Source organism: Taudactylus pleione, unplaced genomic scaffold, assembly GCF_031769625.1.
Source record: "Taudactylus pleione unplaced genomic scaffold, aTauple2 ptg000317l, whole genome shotgun sequence".
Classification (NCBI taxonomy): domain Eukaryota; kingdom Metazoa; phylum Chordata; class Amphibia; order Anura; family Myobatrachidae; genus Taudactylus; species Taudactylus pleione.
Genome location: NW_028284718.1, coordinates 731176 through 751330, shown reverse-complemented (window position 1 = coordinate 751330; position 20155 = coordinate 731176). Strand labels below are relative to the sequence as shown.

At 41.6% G+C, this 20155-nt stretch overlaps 1 protein-coding gene across 1 annotated transcript in view; it reads right to left on the bottom strand.

Moving 5' to 3' along the window:
* Positions 1–10692: 10692 nt before the first annotated feature.
* The window catches only part of LOC148509699 (potassium channel subfamily K member 9-like), a 43890-nt gene continuing 34427 nt past the window's right edge, over positions 10693–20155 (bottom strand). Inside the window, exon 3 of the mRNA XM_088442774.1 lies at positions 10693–11917. Coding sequence (XP_088298900.1) covers positions 11001–11917 — 917 coding nt within the window. The 3' untranslated portion in view covers positions 10693–11000. The remainder of the gene's footprint in view (positions 11918–20155) is intronic.

Genomic DNA, 20155 nt, shown 5'->3' with positions numbered 1-20155 from the left:
CATCGTCCTCCTCGGAGGTGGGACAATTGAGTAAGGACAGGATTTCTGACAGTGGTCATGGGGTGGTCAAGAGAGGGGTGGGTTGAGGGGAGGGGGAATTTGGAGGGATGGGAATTCTCCAAGAAGGAGGGGCGTCAGGGTCTGGGCAGGCTGGGTTGGAGGGGGAATTGGGGAATTTTGGGGAGAGGAGGTTTGGCTAGGAGTTGGGGAGAGGGGACGAGGGCAACGTCTTCACAGGCGATGACGCCGTAGTCTTCGCTCGGCCCCTAAATGATGGATAACAAATTGAGGTTAGTTTTTAAATTCACCTTTCTAAACGCTAATTGGTTAACAAACAAAAAGGAAAACAAGCACACGCAGATGTTTTTTAAAAAGAAACAGGCCAAGCAAGAAAACATGCACACGCAGATGTGTGAAAAAAAGAAACAGGCCAAGCAAGAAAACATGCACACGCAGATATGTGTGAAAAAAAGAAACAGACCAAGCAAGAAAACATGCACACGCAGATATGTGTGAAAAAAAGAAACAGGCCAAGCAAGAAAACATGCACACGCAGATATGTGTGAAAAAAAGAAACAGGCTAAGCAAGAACACATGCACACGCAGAAACAGGGCCGCAAATAAAAACATGCAAACCAAAAAAAACATAACTTACTTTCCGCTATACGCTGGCGAAAACATGCCAGCAAGCGGGGCGTCCGCCGTTGAAGGTCGGACCACCTGCGCTCCAGCTGGCCGATCTGTCGGCGTGAGCCGAAGGAACGCAGGCGGCGGTGAACCTCCGCATAGGCGGCACGCTTCTCCCGAATGCTGATGGGGGGAGGCTGGCTGGTGATACGCCGGTCCATCACCTCTATCAGGACAATAAGCTCCCGCTTGGTGAATGCAGAGGCTCTCATGATGGCAATGGTGTATTTTTAATAAAACAGTTTTAATAAAGACCAGAAAATAATTTTGATTGGCTAATGTAGTTGGGAAATTAACAGGAACCATTCTATTGGTTAGTTTATGAGTCATGTGTTCTACAGGCCAAAAAATCTATTGTGAGTTATGATAGGCTTGATGCAGTGACATGCGTAAGCTTATTTAAATAAAGAAATGAAACAAGTAAAATATGCGTGGGTAAAAACACGGAAAACAATTTGATAATTGGATCAAACATATATTTTGGATAAAGAAAACCATTGTTTAAACCGTACGTATTCTGCGGGTAAACCAAAACACGGACAAGAGTAAAGTTTATTGAAAATGAAAAAAAAAAGGTTTTGAACACATGTGAAGAGCAATTAACCTAATTGATATATTGATTGGCATGATACGATTGAAGTAGGTAGGCAGAATGAACGAGCAGGTAATCGAAATCTGGCAGGCCCACTTCCGGTTTGTACTTGTGCGAGCGTTCCCTGCAAGCCACGTTGGGGATGTACGCTCACTATTTGGCTCGCTCGTTAGCTAGAGGAGGGGTTGGGAGACTTTGGGGAGGAAGTTTAGCTGCGTACGAAATTACGAGCGAGCGTTTAAATTAACATATTCAGGCACGTACGCCGAACGTACCAACGGCCACTTGCGTCCGAGTCTGAATCAGGGCCTACATGTGAGAACATAAATCTCTATGGCAAAGGCGGTTGCTATAGGTGAAGACCACTCTAGCTTGATTCTAGCAGTTTATGTAGAATGTTGGGGTGTGCATAACACTAAACTACACTGTGCTCATGATATCCTGCTGGACAATCCTGCTAACCTGCACTGTGCAATCCTGATATCATGTGGTGCAAACCTATTAAGTTGCACTGTGTAATCCTGCTATCCTGCTGTGTTATCCAGTTATACCTGCATCGTGCTATCCTGATATTTTGTTTAGTATTTTGTGGTTTCCTGTAAACATGCCTGATGCAAATCCGTACTGTGTTACTTGTACCCTGACTTCTATTATGAGGAAACAAAACAAGTACAGAAGCTAGTTTCAAAATAAACAAACAATTATTACAAAAATTACCCTGGTTCTCCTGCAGCTGTTGTATGAGGTAATACTCAACCCTCATATTCAGTACAAGAAAAAGCAAATATTTACAACAGCGCTTAAAATCAAGGTAAATAAAACATAATTAAATACATCAATACACAATATATCTAAATACCGGCCGGTGTTCTGTAAATTTAAAACACAATGTAATATAAAATCAGCTGAATGTATTCTTTATATATATATATATTAGTGTTTGGTCCGTGTCTGTGAGTCTTCACATGTGCATGCAGGATTAAAACAATCTTAAATTACAATCCCTATTCATTCCAGTACATCACAGCACATCATAGAGTATTAATTGGTTAGTTACCACAGACTGCAAGCATGTATCCACCGCTAGATACACTTCATAACGTCTGTATCAAATTAAATGGTAACTTTTTCTTTACTGCCACATACCACTGAAAGATGTCTTTTCGATGTCAGCCAGAGCCAATCAACAGCGTGATTGTTAGCAAAGCTCAGAGTTCTCCCAAGAATTTTTTTCCAGCCGGGTGGCATCAAGAAGTAGCCAGGTGGGGGCCTTCGCAATTATGTGCGCGCCGGGAAAAGGGGTATCTCCCTTACCATGACAGCCCGACAGGTCTCAGGCTGCTCCCCCACTGGCGCTCAGTCAAAAGTGCCCATTATACAGTGCCCCTTGTAGTTATCCCCATATGCAGTGCCCCCTGTATTTGTGCCCTTTATATAGTGCCCCCTGTAGTTTGCCTTTATGCATTGCCCCCTGTAGTTTTGCTTTGCCCTTATGCAGTGCCCCTAGGCTGAAGTAGTGCCCCTATGTAGTGCCCCCAGACTTAAATAGTGTCCCTTAAGCAATGTCCCCAGGCTGGCCCCTTATGCAGTGCCCCAGGCTTAAATAGTGTCCCTTATGCAGTGCCCCCAGGCTTAAATAATGTCCCTTATGCAGTGCCCCCAGGCTGGTCCCTTATGCAGTGCCCCCAGGCATAAATAGTGCCCCTTAGGCTGCGCCCCCAGGCTGGTCCCTTATGCAGTGCCCCCAGGCATAATTTGGGCCCATTAGGCAGTGCCCCGAGACTGGTCACGGTCCCAGCCCAGAACTTACCTTAACTTGATTGCCACTCGCGCTCCCGCTCCCTCGCTCTGACTGGATCTAACTAGATCCAGCAGGCGCGTGGGGCAGGCTCCTCACGCCGCGGGTGACATCATGACGTCACCCGCGCAGTGCATCACTGCGCGGGTGAAGCGATCGGAGGTTTCTTTAGCCTCCGGTCACTTGAGGCCAGCGTTCCACAGCAGGGGGCAGGGGTCGGCGCGGGTAAGTGCCGGGCGGTAGGCTGTTTCTGCCGGGCGATGCGCCCGCAGAAAACAGCCTGGGGAGAACACTGAAGCTTTTTCTGTTCCTGCAGGGGTATAGCAAGTTGTATCCACTCCCCGATCATACAGTAGAACAGGTAAAATTATATTAGTTTTATGTATTAGTTACCAGTGATAGCATGCAAATATAATTAATCACAGTTCACTTATCTGTCCTGCTTCGATCTTCCAGTGTACACTGGGCTGTTATGGTAATGTTTGTACCTGTGGTTGGGTCTTGTTGTTAGTCCCACACCTCCATTAAAATGCCTCTTTGTAAGCAAGCAAACAAGAACGTGGCCTGCACCTTATATATTTGTGGACTCTTGCTACCTGTACATATGCAGAAGTATGCTGCTACTATTGTCTCCTCTCAATCATGATTTTTAAGCTACTGATTCTAATCTGCATGAGGAGTTGTATTATACGGCTATCTAGCTTTACTAACACTCCTGCACCTGCAGCTAGTCCAAGGGGGAACCGGTATGATTTACCGCCAGCCGCACAGTCGACGATTTAAATCCTGAAAGCGGGTGCCCGGCAGGGGAGAAGATCCCGAACGTAACAAGGTAAGTATTAACTAACCCTATTCTACCCCCTAACCCGCCCTTAGGGGTGCCTAACCCTAACCTCCCCCCCAAGTGCTTAAAGGTGCCCATACACAGGATGATTTTTTACACGCTATGTCCAGTTACGACAGGTTGGACAGACCAATCGTGTGAAAATAGGTGTATTTTGTGTGGTCTGCGACCCCGATGCGCGTCCCCACCATCCTCTAGTTGAATCACAGATCAGATGGTTTTGCAGGGAGATCTAGGATCTTTTGAGTACAATGTGATACACTTCTATGCATCTTATCCTATGATCGTAACGATCAATCGTACACCATTTGACCACATCGTATGAAGAATTTCAAGGGAAGAATTTCAAGGGCAATCGTACAACACAACTTACCAACTTTGAATCGCACAGTGTATGGGGGCCTTAACCCTACCCCCCACTAAATGCTTAAACCTAACCCCCCCTTCCCCGCAGCCTAACCCTAAGTCTACCGGGGAGGTGCCTAACCCAGACCTCCCTAACCCTCCCGGGGGGCTGCCTAACCCTAAGTCCCCCCGGGAGCCCCTAACCTAATGCGGCTGTCCGCACCCGGCACCCAGTTTACCTTCGATTGGTAAGCCGGGTGTCGGGCTCCCGGTGTAGGTCTAATGACAGGCGTCGAGATTTGCCGGGATTAGACAGTCGGGAAGTCGGCGGTTGGCATTTCGTCCGTCGGCTTCCCGACTGCTTTCCTCCAAGGGGCCCTGACCAAAATCTCAATTCACCTAGTTCCGTGATACCTGCCAAGTGAAAACCATAAGTGACAGGCTTAAAGAAGCCATAGGAGGCTGCTGTTTAGGGCAGCAGCACAACTGTGCCCAGTGGGAGTGGAAGGAGTAGTGACTCGGTAGTTAATCGGTCATCAATGACTAGATGTATTTTCAGACAGCTTTTAAAACTCCAGAGACAAAAAGAGAGTCTGATAAGATGTGACATGGGAAAAGTTTTGTCTATGGAGGTGATTATGGGACGGGATGAAAGGTGTAGGTCAGGGGTAGATTGGACAGGGTGAGAGGTAAAGTACTTTAAGTTGTAGGGACAGGGGGTGCTGTTAATGATGTTGGTAAGGGTTAGTATTCTGGAGACCATGAGGAGCCAATTCAGTGATTTGCAAAGTATAGCTGCAGATGTGTAGTGGCCAGAGAGAAGTGTCAGTCTTGCAGCAATACTAAGGATGGACTGAAGTAGGTACGAGTTGGTTGAAGGAATGCCAACTAGAGAGATGTTGCAGTACCCAAGGCAGGAGATGATGAGGGAGTGGATTACAGTTTTACCATCATCTTCAGTAAGGAACATAATGGACGTTACAGGGTTTTGAGCCTAGATGTGGGGAGTGAAGGAGAGAGCAGAGTTAAGGTACCAGTTGCTAGAGGGCAGCATAGAATTGCTTTTGTTCATTTTAGCTGCTTGTTTTTTGTTTTTGAGTTAAGGGTTATATACCCCACTATTTCTCAATTAAACATAAGAAAAGTAGTTTTTAGTAGTGTTGCACCACCAAGTGGGGCGTAGAATAACAAAGGAAAGGCATGTTTACTCCCAATTTCTACAAGTGGTAAGAAAATACGGCTAAAGGTAATAGGTTAGCTGCACTCCACAAGATGGCAACGTACTAAATATAATCATACCTATGTAAGTCCATTGCTGTGTTATAGTATATGTCATGTATAGCACACACATTATTTAATAACATTTCATCTTTTTGTCATATGCATATTTACCTGCATTTACCTGTCAGATAACGGTGTATTCCAGGACCCCTGAGGAAGAACATTTTCTATTTTAAAAAAAAAATCCCACAAATTACTAAAAATCAGATTAAAATTTACAAATGATTTAAGAAAATACTTTCACAATTAGTTTAGTTGAAAATTATGTTCACATAACATCCTATTTATTGATAAATTTAGGGCACTTAGCAGTATTCGTCAGTCCTTAATACAAAGACCACTAAAGCTTCTTATAAAATTATATTTTCTGTTTGTGCTGGTTTTTAATCTCCTGTTCTCCTCTCTCTTTTAATCATTGAATGAATAATAAAGTGCTTTGCCAAGTTTTTACTAAATTGAAATTCACAAGAATCTTACATGCACACACACTGTATTCTACATAGACAAATTAAAGGATGAATCTGTATGAATCATGTGTTCACCAAAATGACTCACTGTCCTCTAGCATTGGGCTGCCCAAATACTAACCTGCTAGCTGGCACTCTCATAGAATCAGACCTTCAAAGCCGAAACTGTGTTACATAGGTTTAATTGGAACTTATACCTTATTATTTATATTTAAATGAATTAAAACATGTAGGATTGATAAGATGTCTGTTTACTGTTAGGAGCACATCTAGCTAAAAATGATATACTGACACATGTACAATCCATGATATGATAAAAAAGTGTAAAGGCCAATTATTTTCCATGTAGGGAAATTACAGAGTTTTGCAGATGATGCACAAATTCCCGGGACGTTGTATTTGAGACTATGGGCCTGATTCAGCAAGGAAGGCTGTTGCTTATACGCACGCAATCAGACAATTAATTTGCACTGCGCATGCGTATATATTGCAGTGTGCTTGCGCAAGGCAGATGCTGCAAATGGAAGTGCATTGACAGGAAGTGTCGTTTGTGGGTGGTGACGGGGAAGGGGGGGGCGAACGCAGGCGTGCCAGTGCATTTCAATACCATTGCAGGGGCATGCATAAATTATCCACTGTGATACCAGATGTCATCTGTGGATTCATAGCGTGCGCAAAAGTAAGCAATTCCTGAGTAAGGTCTGGGCTTCATTAACTGTCCGATGTTACTCGATGTTACCGATTGCTTCTCTACGTTGGCCAAGTATACGGATGTAAGGGGAAGTGGCCGTCTTTATGTCAGACTACGATCCCAATGGGAATGCACACATTTACATATCACCGCTGATATTAGCAACTGCGTTGCGTGCGTGTAAGCAGAATAACGATCTATAGTGAATCAGGCCATATGTCTTTAGCTAGTACATGACAACTACAAATTAGTATGCAATTTTAAATTTGCCCCCTCTGCACATGGCACAGAATTGCACCTTGTAGATGGATGTACCCCTAATCCTATGCTTGGTGACTGACAGGTGTAACCACAGAGAGGATGTGGCAGTAGGGAAATCGATTGGGTAATGAGTTGTTTAGTACCATAAAGTTGAATAAAGCCATACGCACAAAGGTGTCTTTTAAATCCATATTGCCTACTATGTATTTCATCAGGTGGACAGAGGAGGGATGGATGGTCATATAATGGGCTGATCGTTAAGGAAAGATGCAGCCTAAGTGTAAAGGAGAGCATTACAAAAGGGGGTGACAGAGAATTTGTCCTACTTTGTCCCATTCTGCCCTACTTTGTCCCATCATCTGCTTTGGTAAGGTGCTCCACGTCTTCATTTCTATATACAGATTAACAATTCAGTATGTCTTCCATTCCCCTTTTAACAAATGGGATGGGAAATATGGATTAAAAAATCAACTGTGTGCACAAGAGGTCAGTGCAGCCATGAAGGACATCAATGAACAATAAGACAACAACTCCCTATGGGTTACCCCCAGAACACAGTGAAAGGTTACTTTATGAAGTGCAAAGGACTGCCCCAAGCTATTCACCCAAGGAGAGTAGTAAGAGAAAATACACATCAGGACAATCTGTAACTGGGGCCACATTCAGAGAAAGTAAAAGGCTGGCACGTAACACCTGAATAATGGCATTATTAGGTATGATCAGATGGGAAAAACAGAAGTGTTCCCCACAGCAACCAGTCAGAGCCTATATATAATTCTCTATAATGTACTAAATGAAAGCTAGACTCGGATTGATTACTATGGGCCACGCCTCCACCTTTCCCTTTTAGATATGTTAGTAAATCTACCCCTTGGTTTGGATCAAGAATCACATAACACGTAGTACATTATTCTGTCTTACCGGGACTTTCCATTTCTCTCCCCCCTTCCCCCACCATACACACTATATACACAGTTACAAATAGAGAATACAAAACAAGCTGAAGAAATTCTCACAGAGAAAGAAACATGTTAAGGGTGTCCCTGGATTAAGTCTGCACTTCTGTTGTTATAAGGGAGCTACATTAGATTGTGTGGAGTACCGCCATAACTATCCTCCCGGCATTCACACCGGCATTTATACCAGCTATTGGACTCAGTTTTGTGCCTGCCTGCTCCATGGTCTTTATCTATCTGGATGTTATTAAAAGCAGGGGCGTTTCTAGAGGAGTGGGCCCGTGTGCAGTCTCCGACGTGGGCCCCCTCCTCTCCGCCCGGCGGCCGGCAGCGCACTGAGATGTGCGCGGCCAGCGCCGTAGTTATAGACTCTGGGCACTAGAGTGTGCCCAGAGTCTATAGTGTATGCACAGGTCACCGGGAAAATGGCTGGGCAGCCATTTTCCCTGTGCTGCCCGTTCGCAAAAGACGGGAAAATGGCCGCCGCGGCCATTTTCCAGTCATTTTACAGCGCCGGACCCCCACGCCGACGTGGGACTCCGGAGAGGTAAATAATATTATGGGTGCAGGGTGTGCGGTGCGGGGCCCCCCTGGACCCGGGGGCCCGTGTTCCCCGCACACGCTGCACCCATTATAGATACGCCCCTGATTCAAAGTCCGGGACTGTGAGATCCGGCAACTATTGCAGGCCGTACCTATTAGGTGAGTGGACAATCCTGCGAGCAGCAGTCATCACCCCTAACTGTAGTGATCAGGTGACCTGAATACTCCAAGGCACAGCAGCTTGCAGGCTGCAGGAATAACAACGGGACCCGGTATCCACCGCCGACTATACTTACCAGGTGAACGAACACACTCATACATAGCAGCTCCCTGGTCACGATCACTGACAGCGAGTGGTGACGACAATTGCTAAGTCCGGTTCTATTTACCATCTCACGTGCAGAGGCAAGACAAAAATTGCGGCTATTTCCACACAATTGTAACCATTTTTAAATGGAACTTTTTACTGGAGCAGCTGCCCATTAAGGGCTAGGAAACCATCATTGGAGTTCCCTAAAGGAGTAGCTAGGTTTAACCCTGCTTGGACCAATTGTGTGTATTGCAGTGAAACACTGATATATGCACTTGTCACTTTGGATTGTATACCTCATATAGAGAACAAGGGGTATAATAGAGACAACTGGAGAGTCTTATTCACACTATTGTGGACTATACAGCTGATGCTCCATTTATATTTGTACTTGTGTAAGACATACTGTTTTTTTATTTTATTTTTTTCTGCATGTAGAATAGGCGATTGTGGTCATTTATAACATACCGTACTGTTTGTATTATTTTTGAGAATTGAGCTATTTATTGATGGTATTGCACCTTATATTATATCAGTACAGGATTATTATAGTCCTATCAAATGAGAATTTATTTTTTTAAGTGTTTGTCTTTTTTATTACAATAAATATATTGTTATACTATGCTTGTATTCGGTGTACCTCTTGGGTCCGGGAAAGGCTATTGGCGCTATCATTTATCTATCTATTTACCTTTGAGGCTTTGGGTGTTGGCGGACCCCTAGGATAGCTGCCAGCCACTATTCAGCCGTGTTTGGGAGGGCACCCTTTAATTCTTGCACTATAAGACATGCTTTATGTATTAGCCTGGAGGTAGGTGCAAGATTCCTTAGTCTTCCTGTACTTTTAACGTGGCAATCATTTATTGATTATACCTATAATTTATATAGCGGCAATCATTAATTCATTATACCTATCATTTATAAAGCAATAATCATTTTTAAAAGGCAAAACTGACCTCTTTGCTTTGTCATCTGTGTAAGATTTCTGACACCTGTCATCCACATCTCTGATGTTTTGCCGCCTGCACTATCCTAGTTCGTTATACGATACAGAAGAACTGAATTGTGGGCAAATTTAGCTGAGACTAATTTTAGTTATTACTAGCTTGCAGCTATCTATTAATATTTAATACTAGCTTTACTTGCTCCTTAAATACTGTAATATGTATATTTCTTCAGTTTGCCTTGGTTTAATCTCGGTGCTCTAGTATCCTCTCATGATCTAAAGATAAATTATTAAGATAAGCAATCTCTACTGTTGTGTTTATGTGCCTGTAATAGTGACATTAGGATTATAACCTCTACTGGGGCAGGTATTTGTTAGGATAAAAATATTATGTGACTGCTCAGTTGTTGAATGTGTTGGTGCTGTATACATAAAGGGATAGTACTTGTATGCTGGAATGGCAGAGAGGATGAGAAGGGATGCTTAGAAGATTGCCTGATATCTAATATCTAACTTTTTCTTTATTTCTTCCTATATCTCACTTACATACTAATGAAATGAAATTATTTGGTTTTCAGATAAGGCAAACTCCCCCCGATGCCCCACTTTGTGGCCAGGACCAAAGGTGATCGTGATGTGGCCACACTCCGTGTCCCTGTAACCAATACTGCAAAGACTGGAACAGCAGCTGTGCACCTGTATCACTGTGACTATTATGAAGGGCCACATAACTGCACCACTAACCATACCGAGAGGATTCAATGCCACCAAAATTTGTCATTTATACGTTTGGTAAGTTAGTATAACAATGTACATACAGAATCAACTGCCAAGCTCTGATATGTAGATAGATAGATAGATAGATAGATAGATAGATAGATAGATAGATAGATAGATAGGACAGTTTAAGATTTACTTTAAAATTCTATAATATTATATAGTCTCTTGGTAGGAAAGTCCATATGGACAAAAGTTTATTTTTTTATATGAAGCACATAGTCTATCAATGTATTCTGTTGGTTTATACTGAAAATACCTACGTACATAGGAGGTAATATACAATACAAAGAAAACTATTTGTATATATACATATATATGTGACCTCACAATGTAAAAGGCAAAGGACAAGCATGATAGTCGTTTACATTACAGGTACTTTTATGTTGTAGTTATGTTTCCTTCAGGTACAGCAATGGATATCTGGATTTACATCAAGGCAATATGACTTCATATGCAGATATTAAATAAATGTGTCTGATAATAAATATATAGCCATGCCTTAAATAGATTTTCTCCTCACTCTGACGTGATTTGTGTACCGCTGGTAGTCCGGTGAGAAAATACTGTCAGGTGAAGAGAAGCCAGTGTTATTGCGAGTGCATAATGAAATTTCATCTATTTTGTAAGAGATTGAGTTGTAATAAACTGGATTTGTATGGCAGCTCAGTGTCTCGTGATGTGATATGGCAGGGCTGTCACAAAATGGTGATCGGTAGCACATACATGTGCAAAAAGACCCCGCTCTTGAGGTTGCATTTGAAGACCTACGTCTCCCACTATCGGGATCATCTTGCATGAGTGGTATGAGATTTATCTGGCTTGTCCGATCTCCTATTGGCAGATAAATGGAACTCCTACTTCTGGTACCCATTTTGGACCGTAGACTGATGTTATTCTGTGCTCTCCGCAGAGAAGCCCGCTCTTCTGCATCACGTCTTTCATCTTCAGAGTTCATGGTCAAGAAGCGGAGGACTACCAAGTTAAGGAATGCTCCTATTACTGTCAGTCCCACAAGAATATACATAAAGCTAAAAGCCACATAGGGTGGTTTCTTCTGCAATGCCTCATTTTTTTGGAGGGCCACAAAGTCTCCAAAACCTATGGTTGTAAGTGTAATAAAACAATAATAGTAGGAGTGAAAGAATGTCCACCCTTCAAAGTATGAGAAAGCTCCTGCTCCGATGCCAAGTGTACCAATACAAGATAGGAAACCGACTAAAACCATATTTTCCATAGACACATCAGTCTTCCTCATGCGAAAACATCTTTTCAACTTCTTTAATAAGAACCTGACGAATGTGTTCATCCGCTCCCCCAGACTTTGGAACATGACCAGGGTCAGAGGAATCCCAAGGACGGCATAGAACATACAGAACACTTTCCCAGCATCGGTTCCTGGGGCGGCATGGCCATAACCTGCGGAAGAACACAGAATTGTTAACTAAAGCATATTATGGCATAGTATCATGACTGTGGGAATATAGACAGAGAGTTTCTAATATTAGCCTATTTGCAAAATGACATTACGGTGAGTAGACTTATAAATGGAAAGCTTGCCTGATGTACCTGTTTACACTTAAGGAACCTGTCCCATTCGCCTGCAGCATTACATCACTTACAATGCTCCGCAATATAAATATAATATAATAACAATATAAATTAAAATAGAAGCAATATAGTAAAACAAGCCTGCTAAAAATTCTACTGTAGAAAGCAATATTTGCAAGCATGTTAAAAGGTACTTTCAATAAAAGATACAACTTTTTGCAAACAGTTTGTTGTGATTGTTTTTTATATGTATGTATGTACACTAAAGCTGAACACTTGTACATGTATTTTAATTAGTATCAAAAGGATGTAATACAGAGTACAGGCTCTGGTATCCTGACAGCAGTCGGAATCTTGGGGCCAGAATCCCTACCGCCGGCATCCCAATGTTAGTGTTAGGGGGAGGGTTAAGTTTAGGCACTAGGAGGGGGGAGGGGGGGTTAGGCTGCCGGGGGAGGGTTAGGCTGCAGGCGGGGAGGATTAGGATTAGGCTGCGGGAAATGTGGGTTAGGGAGAGGGTTAGGACACTGACCTAATTGGGTAGGGATTCTGATTGTTTGGATGCAGCTGTTGGTATTCTGACCGCCGGGATCCCATATCCAACCATGTATGGGAGACCAACATTGCCAGCAGTGCCAAGAACACCAGATCTGGATAAATCAAATGTTTATCTGGGCTGTCTGGAAATGTCTAATGATGACTACGTTAAGTAGCACTGTAACAGGGTGGCAGAGCACCATGTGCTGGCCCCGTCCCCTAAACCAGCGACGTCATTATGTCACGCCTGGGCGGTGGGTGGGGGCACTGGGTCTGGGAAGTAGAACACTGCTTAGGATGCTCCGGGTACTAACTGCAACCCATATGTTTTGCCAAACTTCACTGGCCACATGTGTGACTTTAATTTACTGTCTTGAATATAGTAATTGGAAGGAGAAAGAAAAAACAGCAAATGTTCTATATGGTGCACAACATATATATATTTTATTATTATATTTTAAAAAGATTAAAGTCTCTTAACACTATGTCGAAGCCGGATGATTGGCTGAGACCAAATCTTAAATCAATATCGGCGACGCCATCTTGTGTCGCCCCTGATGACGCCATCTTGCGTCGTCAGCACAAAACCATTGAGTACGATGCTATATTAGATTATTAGCGTTGTGCGACTGCTTTGCTCCCGCATACTGTTAAAAGTTCTACCATAACCTATACGCACATTAAATAATACATATATAATATACAAGACGCACAACGCAGTTGCGCTGTACATCGAAGCACAGATAAGCATAAAACACATAGGCGCACAAAGCATACTAGCGACTTTACATAATAATCTCACTCTCACACATGCAATCTTTCATAAAAAAGTTCCCAAGCCTTAAGCTTAATATTAGAGGTTTTATTCGTAATCAATTATGTTGTGAAATGAATGTTTTGGATATCAAAGGTTTAGTGCATGGTAGACAAGTCATGTTTGGTACTATTCATCACTGTTTATTTGCAGATGTCCGGTTCTATCAGCAAGGAGATCGCATCATACGTCTGCAAGTTATGAACTGTATGAAATTAGTGGTTAGAATGTGAAATCTGTATGTAGTGTCATATACTAGTTTAAACCAGTTCTTCGGCGGGAAAGATACACAAAGAGCCGTTGGAGGGCTGAACTATCACTGTACAAACTGACTTATGACCTGCATCGTACCAGAAGAACCATGAACAAGAACCAATGGAATTATGCCAACTCCTTTCTATTGTATTGTCTACTCTCTGAAGGATATATATACTAGCGCTCTCTGTCCTATAGTCAGTCATCTTCTTCTTTCTTTGTGTGATGGAGGCTTCACGTTTGATGCCGGGAAATCTGGATACAGAGAGCTAGCATATGCATCGGCTGTACCTTTGTATTTAATTGTCTTTTGTGCTAATTGTGTTAGATCAAAGCATGTAACTTTCTTTTTATTGCAATAAGAACTTTTGTGCTTTGGAACCACAATATAAGTCTGGAAAGCAATTATTTCTGTTTAGCGATTTAGTGGTATTAATAACTATTAAAACAACAGTGAAATAGAGACATAAAATAAGAAAAGTGACTAGAAAGATAGAATTGGTGTATTAAAAACTGCTAACACTGTGTACTATGTTTATAAATAAAAATTATATTTCTGCTACGTGTGTTTGTGTTTTTTTTTTTTGAAAATTATTTAATTGGCATCTCTATCCATGGGCAGCTATAATATATATGTTATTTAATTAAATGCACCTTTAAGGTAGTCTATAAACTTCAAAAGTTAAGGTGCAAAAAAAAGAGAATGTTCTACATAATTATATGCTAACCTGTTTAATAAATGTTTCAAATGGTATTGGTTTTCAATCAAAGAGATTGAGTCTATAATTAGCCAGAATATATGACCTCAAATAGATCATACTGTATATGAAACTGGTATGAAACTGGTATATACAATTAAACACCATTTACATATTAGCTACTAGCTTGGATACCCGGCGTTGCCTGGGTTGAAGAATGAAACTACATCTGCAGCCTCCATTTTTTACATTGCAGACCAACATAGAGCATGGCATATGGAAATGTGCTTGGAGGAATTAGTAACTGTCAGTGCAGGTGCAATGTGACAGTTGATCCTCAGACTCACTGCTCTTCTGTTGGAGATCTGCCTGTCCCCCACTGGTACATATCAGCCTGTGCCTTCAGATCAGTGCAGTTTTAGGCACCGGAAGACATCCTGAGTGAACTTGCTTAAACCAAAATTTCAAATCAGAGACTCCACGGCCTACTTGGTGGTCACCATGACGAACTTTAAACATAGCCAACAACCTAATCCTGGTCAAACTACACCACCATACCAAATTTGGTGAAGCTGGTCCAAAACTCTGTCCGTGCATAAAGGATGAAAGACAGACAGACAGACACACACACGCTTTCTCGCTTATATAAAGAAATAGCAGATTGTTATTGTAATGTATTGGTGATATGTGAATAGGTCAGACATAGAATAAATAAGTATCAATAAACATAATTTGCATCATAGCTATAAAGAATAGCAGATTATTATGATAATGCACTAATTATGATAGAATTGATGACTTCTCTGTTAATAAAATAATATAATATTCACAGTGTAGTTAGTAATTGTAGCAAGGCATTTGCTGTGACTGATTATTATCAGATTCGGTAACACACTTATCACAGTTTAGCTAGTTTTTCTAGCAAAGAACTGTTGCTGTTATGTGGAAGTATGGTTTAGATAATCTTCATAGTAAAATAATTATTAACATATTAACAGTAATGATTATTATTAGAAGTTATCTGTTATGTAGATTCAATAATACTCCATAGATAACAACGACAGATAACTATCAGATATAAAAATAATTGTATTGAATACTGCTTTAGATGTAAATGTTTTCAATATCGACCACAGTTAATTGGTGGAGATAGCTCCTGTGGAGTAGTCACAGTTTTATATATACGGTAACTCAATAACTTTATACAAAGTTTTAACAAGTCACTTTTATGTTAGATTGTTCTAACATGTTTGTATGATATTATTGCCAAAGCTCAGTCAATTTGTGTATTAATTCAGTTATATAGAAGGGATAGATCCACTAAATGGCCTTTCCTTCTCCTTCCAATCACTAAGGTGTGTTAGTTGTCAGTGGCAGCACTCCTTCTGACAAATTGTATTACTATTATTATATATATTTATATTGCATGTATAATGACAACCATCAAGGGGATGAAGCTTATATCCTGGCTGTCGGGATGCTGGCGCTCCATCCAGCCCAAAGGCATCCCTACGGTAAGTATTGGGGTTAGGGGTAGGGTTAGGTAATAGGGGGAGGGTTAGTGTTAGGTTGCAGGTGGGGAAGGTTAGGTTTGGGCTGTGGGCAGGGAGGGTTAGGTTTAGGGGTAGGGTTAAGACATTTACCGACAGGTGTCGGTATCCTAACCCTGTCGGGATGCGACATTGGGATTCTGACCGTCGGTATCCTGAGCGCCAGCATCCCGTGCCCAGCCCCTGTCAAGAGGACAACTTCAAAGAAAATTTTACTAATTCCCCTTCATATGCCAATTCAAGGTTCTTACCACTCACCTACAAAGCCCTCACCAAATCCTCTCCCACTTACATTTTAGACCTCATCTCCCTTCACACTCCCACCCGTCCACTTCACTGAACAAATGCACACCGCCTCTCTTGCCAACTGATTACTTCCTCCCACTCCCGCCTCCAAGATTTTAACCGTGCTGCTCCCCACTTTTAGAACTCTCTCCCTCTCCCTATCAGACTCTCCACCTCTCTACAAATCTTCAAACGGGCTCTCAATACCCACTACTTCATCAAGGCCTTCCAGCTCTCATCCTAACTCACTTCATGCTCTTTCCTCCCTATCTACCCCTTCTGTGTCACACCGGTCTGTCTGCCCCACCCCTTTAGAATGTAAGCTCTCACGAGCAGGGACCGACCTCTTCCCTCGTGTGCTTCTCTTTACATTTTATTCTACTCCTTACTCCCCATAAGGGCACCTAACACATGACTGCCAACTCCCTGCTGCTTATTGTGAGTGTTTTATGTATATAAACCATGTCCTTGTCCTGCACTGTAATGTACTGTAAGTTACTTGTTTCTTGTTCATTTACTGTATTAGTTTATGTACTCTGTAAGGCGCTGCGGAACACTCGTGGCGCCATATAAATAAAGGATAATAATAATAATAATAATAATAATAATAATAATAATAATATCTGACTGGTGCAGAAGATCTCACCCCTCCCTCGTTTCTTGTCTTTCACTGTGTTTTCCAACAAAGCCATTATGTAATCAATGCAAGTTTGTTTTATTTATACAAGTGTGTGAAAAAAGCAGCAATCATGCCTAAATTATAAAAACGCTTTATTGAAATATACAGCATGAAGCCAGAAAGATAAGCAATGCATTTTGTAAAGGTTGTAGAACAGTGTGTAAATACCAATAAATTAACTTGTCTGACATTTGAACATTCCTTTAAAGCAGTTAAATTATTTTGTGAAGGCTAGAAACACAAATGCATAATTCTAGACAGTTTTTCAGGTAACAACATTGTAAAAATAAAAACACAATATCCCTATCTGAGATGCCTAAAATAACTGTGTACATAGAAATATCCTATGGTTGCCTTGCAGGCAAGGAATCCAGGTTTAATGTGTGATATTGAGCTTTACACATTTTCCCATGCTTTTCCACACGAACCTGACAAGTAACTTGGATTTCCAAATCTCAGACCATAGTCAGCTGCTGAGGGCATATATATTTTTAGACCTAAAAACGTGCTCGCATTAATGCTATTTATGTGAGATTAGTAAGCAGGTGTGGGAGCAATTTCTCATCATCTGATAGTTCCTGCAGTCACCATGATACTCTGCCAATATCTGCTGTGACTGAGACAAGTAGAAAATAGACTATTATTGTAACGTGTAACATCATTTATCATTTCCCAGGACATATTGCTTCTGCACAAGTTACATATAATCACTGAACAGAATTTTAATCAATATTTTGCATTTTAAATGTCCATCTTTACTAATTCTTTAATAAATATTAGCCTAAAAATCCCAATACATAATAGGGGTATATTCAACTAGCCGCGGGAGTTCACCTGCGATAATTGTCGGCCCAAAGTCCAGCGGCGCGGGGAATAGCTACTCAATTAAATAGTTTTTTTCCCTGCGTCGTCAAATCAGGACTCGCGCGCTTAAACACACCGATTCTGCGAAAACTGCGGTATCAGTGTGTTTTTCCCTCGCGCGCAAGGCCGAATAGGCCGTTTTTACGCGGATTTTACCTCGCACCTCCGAGGTACATGGTAAAGTCCGACTGCAGGGACTTGCGCGCGGGTTCTCGGAGACTTCCGCGCGAGGAATCCCCCCTAATTGAATCAGATCTGTGCAACAATTAGCCGCGGGATGAACTCCCGCGGCTAATGGAATATGCCCCATGATGTCATTGGCTATTATATCCCATCTACAGAATAAGATCATCTGTACTGTATATTTGGCCAATGGCAAAAAAAACTTACATTTCCCAGGAGAACAAATTCCAGGGACAAAGCTTTAAAATGTGTGAAAGTCCCAGATATTAGGGAAAGCTGCCAACTATATGTAATCCCTGCTGCTAGACAGTCAGATGATATATTTAACATCACATTTTTTTTTAAATAGCATCTAAATTAGTAATGGATTTACCATATAAAGACTATAGAATTGTTGTCAATCATGTACTGCCACAATGCTTGTTAGATAGGCTTCCATGATAGCAGTGCTAATTCCTGTCGGCGATAACCCCTTGATATATACAGCAAACTCCTATACCTACAAAAACATCCATTTTAAATGCCCATAGTGCTTTTAGGGGATGATGCAGAGATAAACATCTGCCTTTCTGCCGAGTGTAACAAAATGGGCAACACAAGTATGGTTGACGCAGAGTAGTATGTATTTTGATCACATCTACACTTACAACTGAAGAGGCGGAACAGAGCTGTGATGGGATGTTGTCACGTACGCCGAGTTCGGTGGGAGCGCGTTAACAAAAATTTGGGCTATGCGATCCCGGATGTAAGAGAAATACACCTTTTTGGAGGCATATCTTTTGCACTTAGCATAGGGCAGGAGCAAGTACATGCCGATGATAATGTATAGTACAAAACAAGGCGAATATGCTAGAGATGTGGAAATGGTCGCATCTCAAGATCGGAAAATATACGTATTTTTCCATGGATGCTTCTTTTGGGCAATGTGCTGTATTTCAAATTTCCTTCAAATTCTGCATTGTGCACCTTTTGGTCATGTAGATCTAGTATAGCCAATGCCACTCTTGAATAAATCTTCATTACCATGTGTTCTACAGAGTGAATGACAGCAGAATTCCCACAATTCAGGGGCAGCACAGATGGTGCAATGGTTAGCATTACTGCCTCACTGCACTGAGGGCATGGGTTTGATTCCCACTATCGTCCTAACTGAATGGAGCATGTATATTCTCCCTATGCTTGCGTGGATGTCCTCCAGGTCTTTGTTTTCCTCACACACTCCAAATACACCTCCTGCTGCATTTTCGTTATTGCAAGGATCGCAGTTGCGTGCAGCATTGCATTCCTTGCTGAATCGGGCCCAAAGTTCACTCCCTCCATAGCAGTACTGAGTATTCTATGCCATTTTATAATCTCACTGAATACTTCTCTACCAGCCACCTTATGTATTATGCAAAAAAAATATATAAAAAGTTTAAATGCATTCATATGTCATCAGCTACAATCGCAAAATGAATTAACAAAAGAGTGAAGGGTAATCTGACAAAGCCCTAACATAATAATGATCACTGTAACAAAGTAATATTTAAGAAGTCTTCTGAATATTAATAAACCATAGAATCTTGAGGGCTTTCTGTAATTCGCAGATGAAAAAAAAATATTATAATGTATTCTTATAATAAAGGTTTAAGGGTAAAAAAAACAATCTGACTCAGGGTGGGCCCCTGACCTGCAGGCCCCCCCCGCTGTACCCTATGGGTGGTCCTGACTCTGATAACATCCTATTTTCACAAGAAAAAGGTTATAATAATATAGAGAAAGGGATTCTAAGCTTAATAAACACTAATTTACCTGTCCATCGATCTATGTACTACTAAGGCCACAAGTCATTGCTAGGATAGACCTCAGTGTATTTTTGTGCAGCGATCTCAAACATCTCTGATGGCCACCTATACAGTGGTTCCACAGTGGTGACTGCCATATGCCAACTGTCTTAATATATTTTTGTGTCAGGCCAAGTAGTTAGTAAATATATTAGTGCGCCTGTTTATACGTAATAAGGATATAATGTAAAACAAAAAACTCTGCCTAGTGTTAAAGGAAAAATCTTGGATCACAAATGGAGCATCTGGCCGATACAGGTATGGTGCCAAATTTGAGAAGGGAACAGAGCAATATGTTGTGGTATGTGTTGCAACAAAACAATGTTTGATTTCCAAAATGACTCAATTATCAAACTGCCTGCACACCTTCTAGTCCTCAGCAGCACTCACCCTTACATTCAGCAGACAGGATGAATCA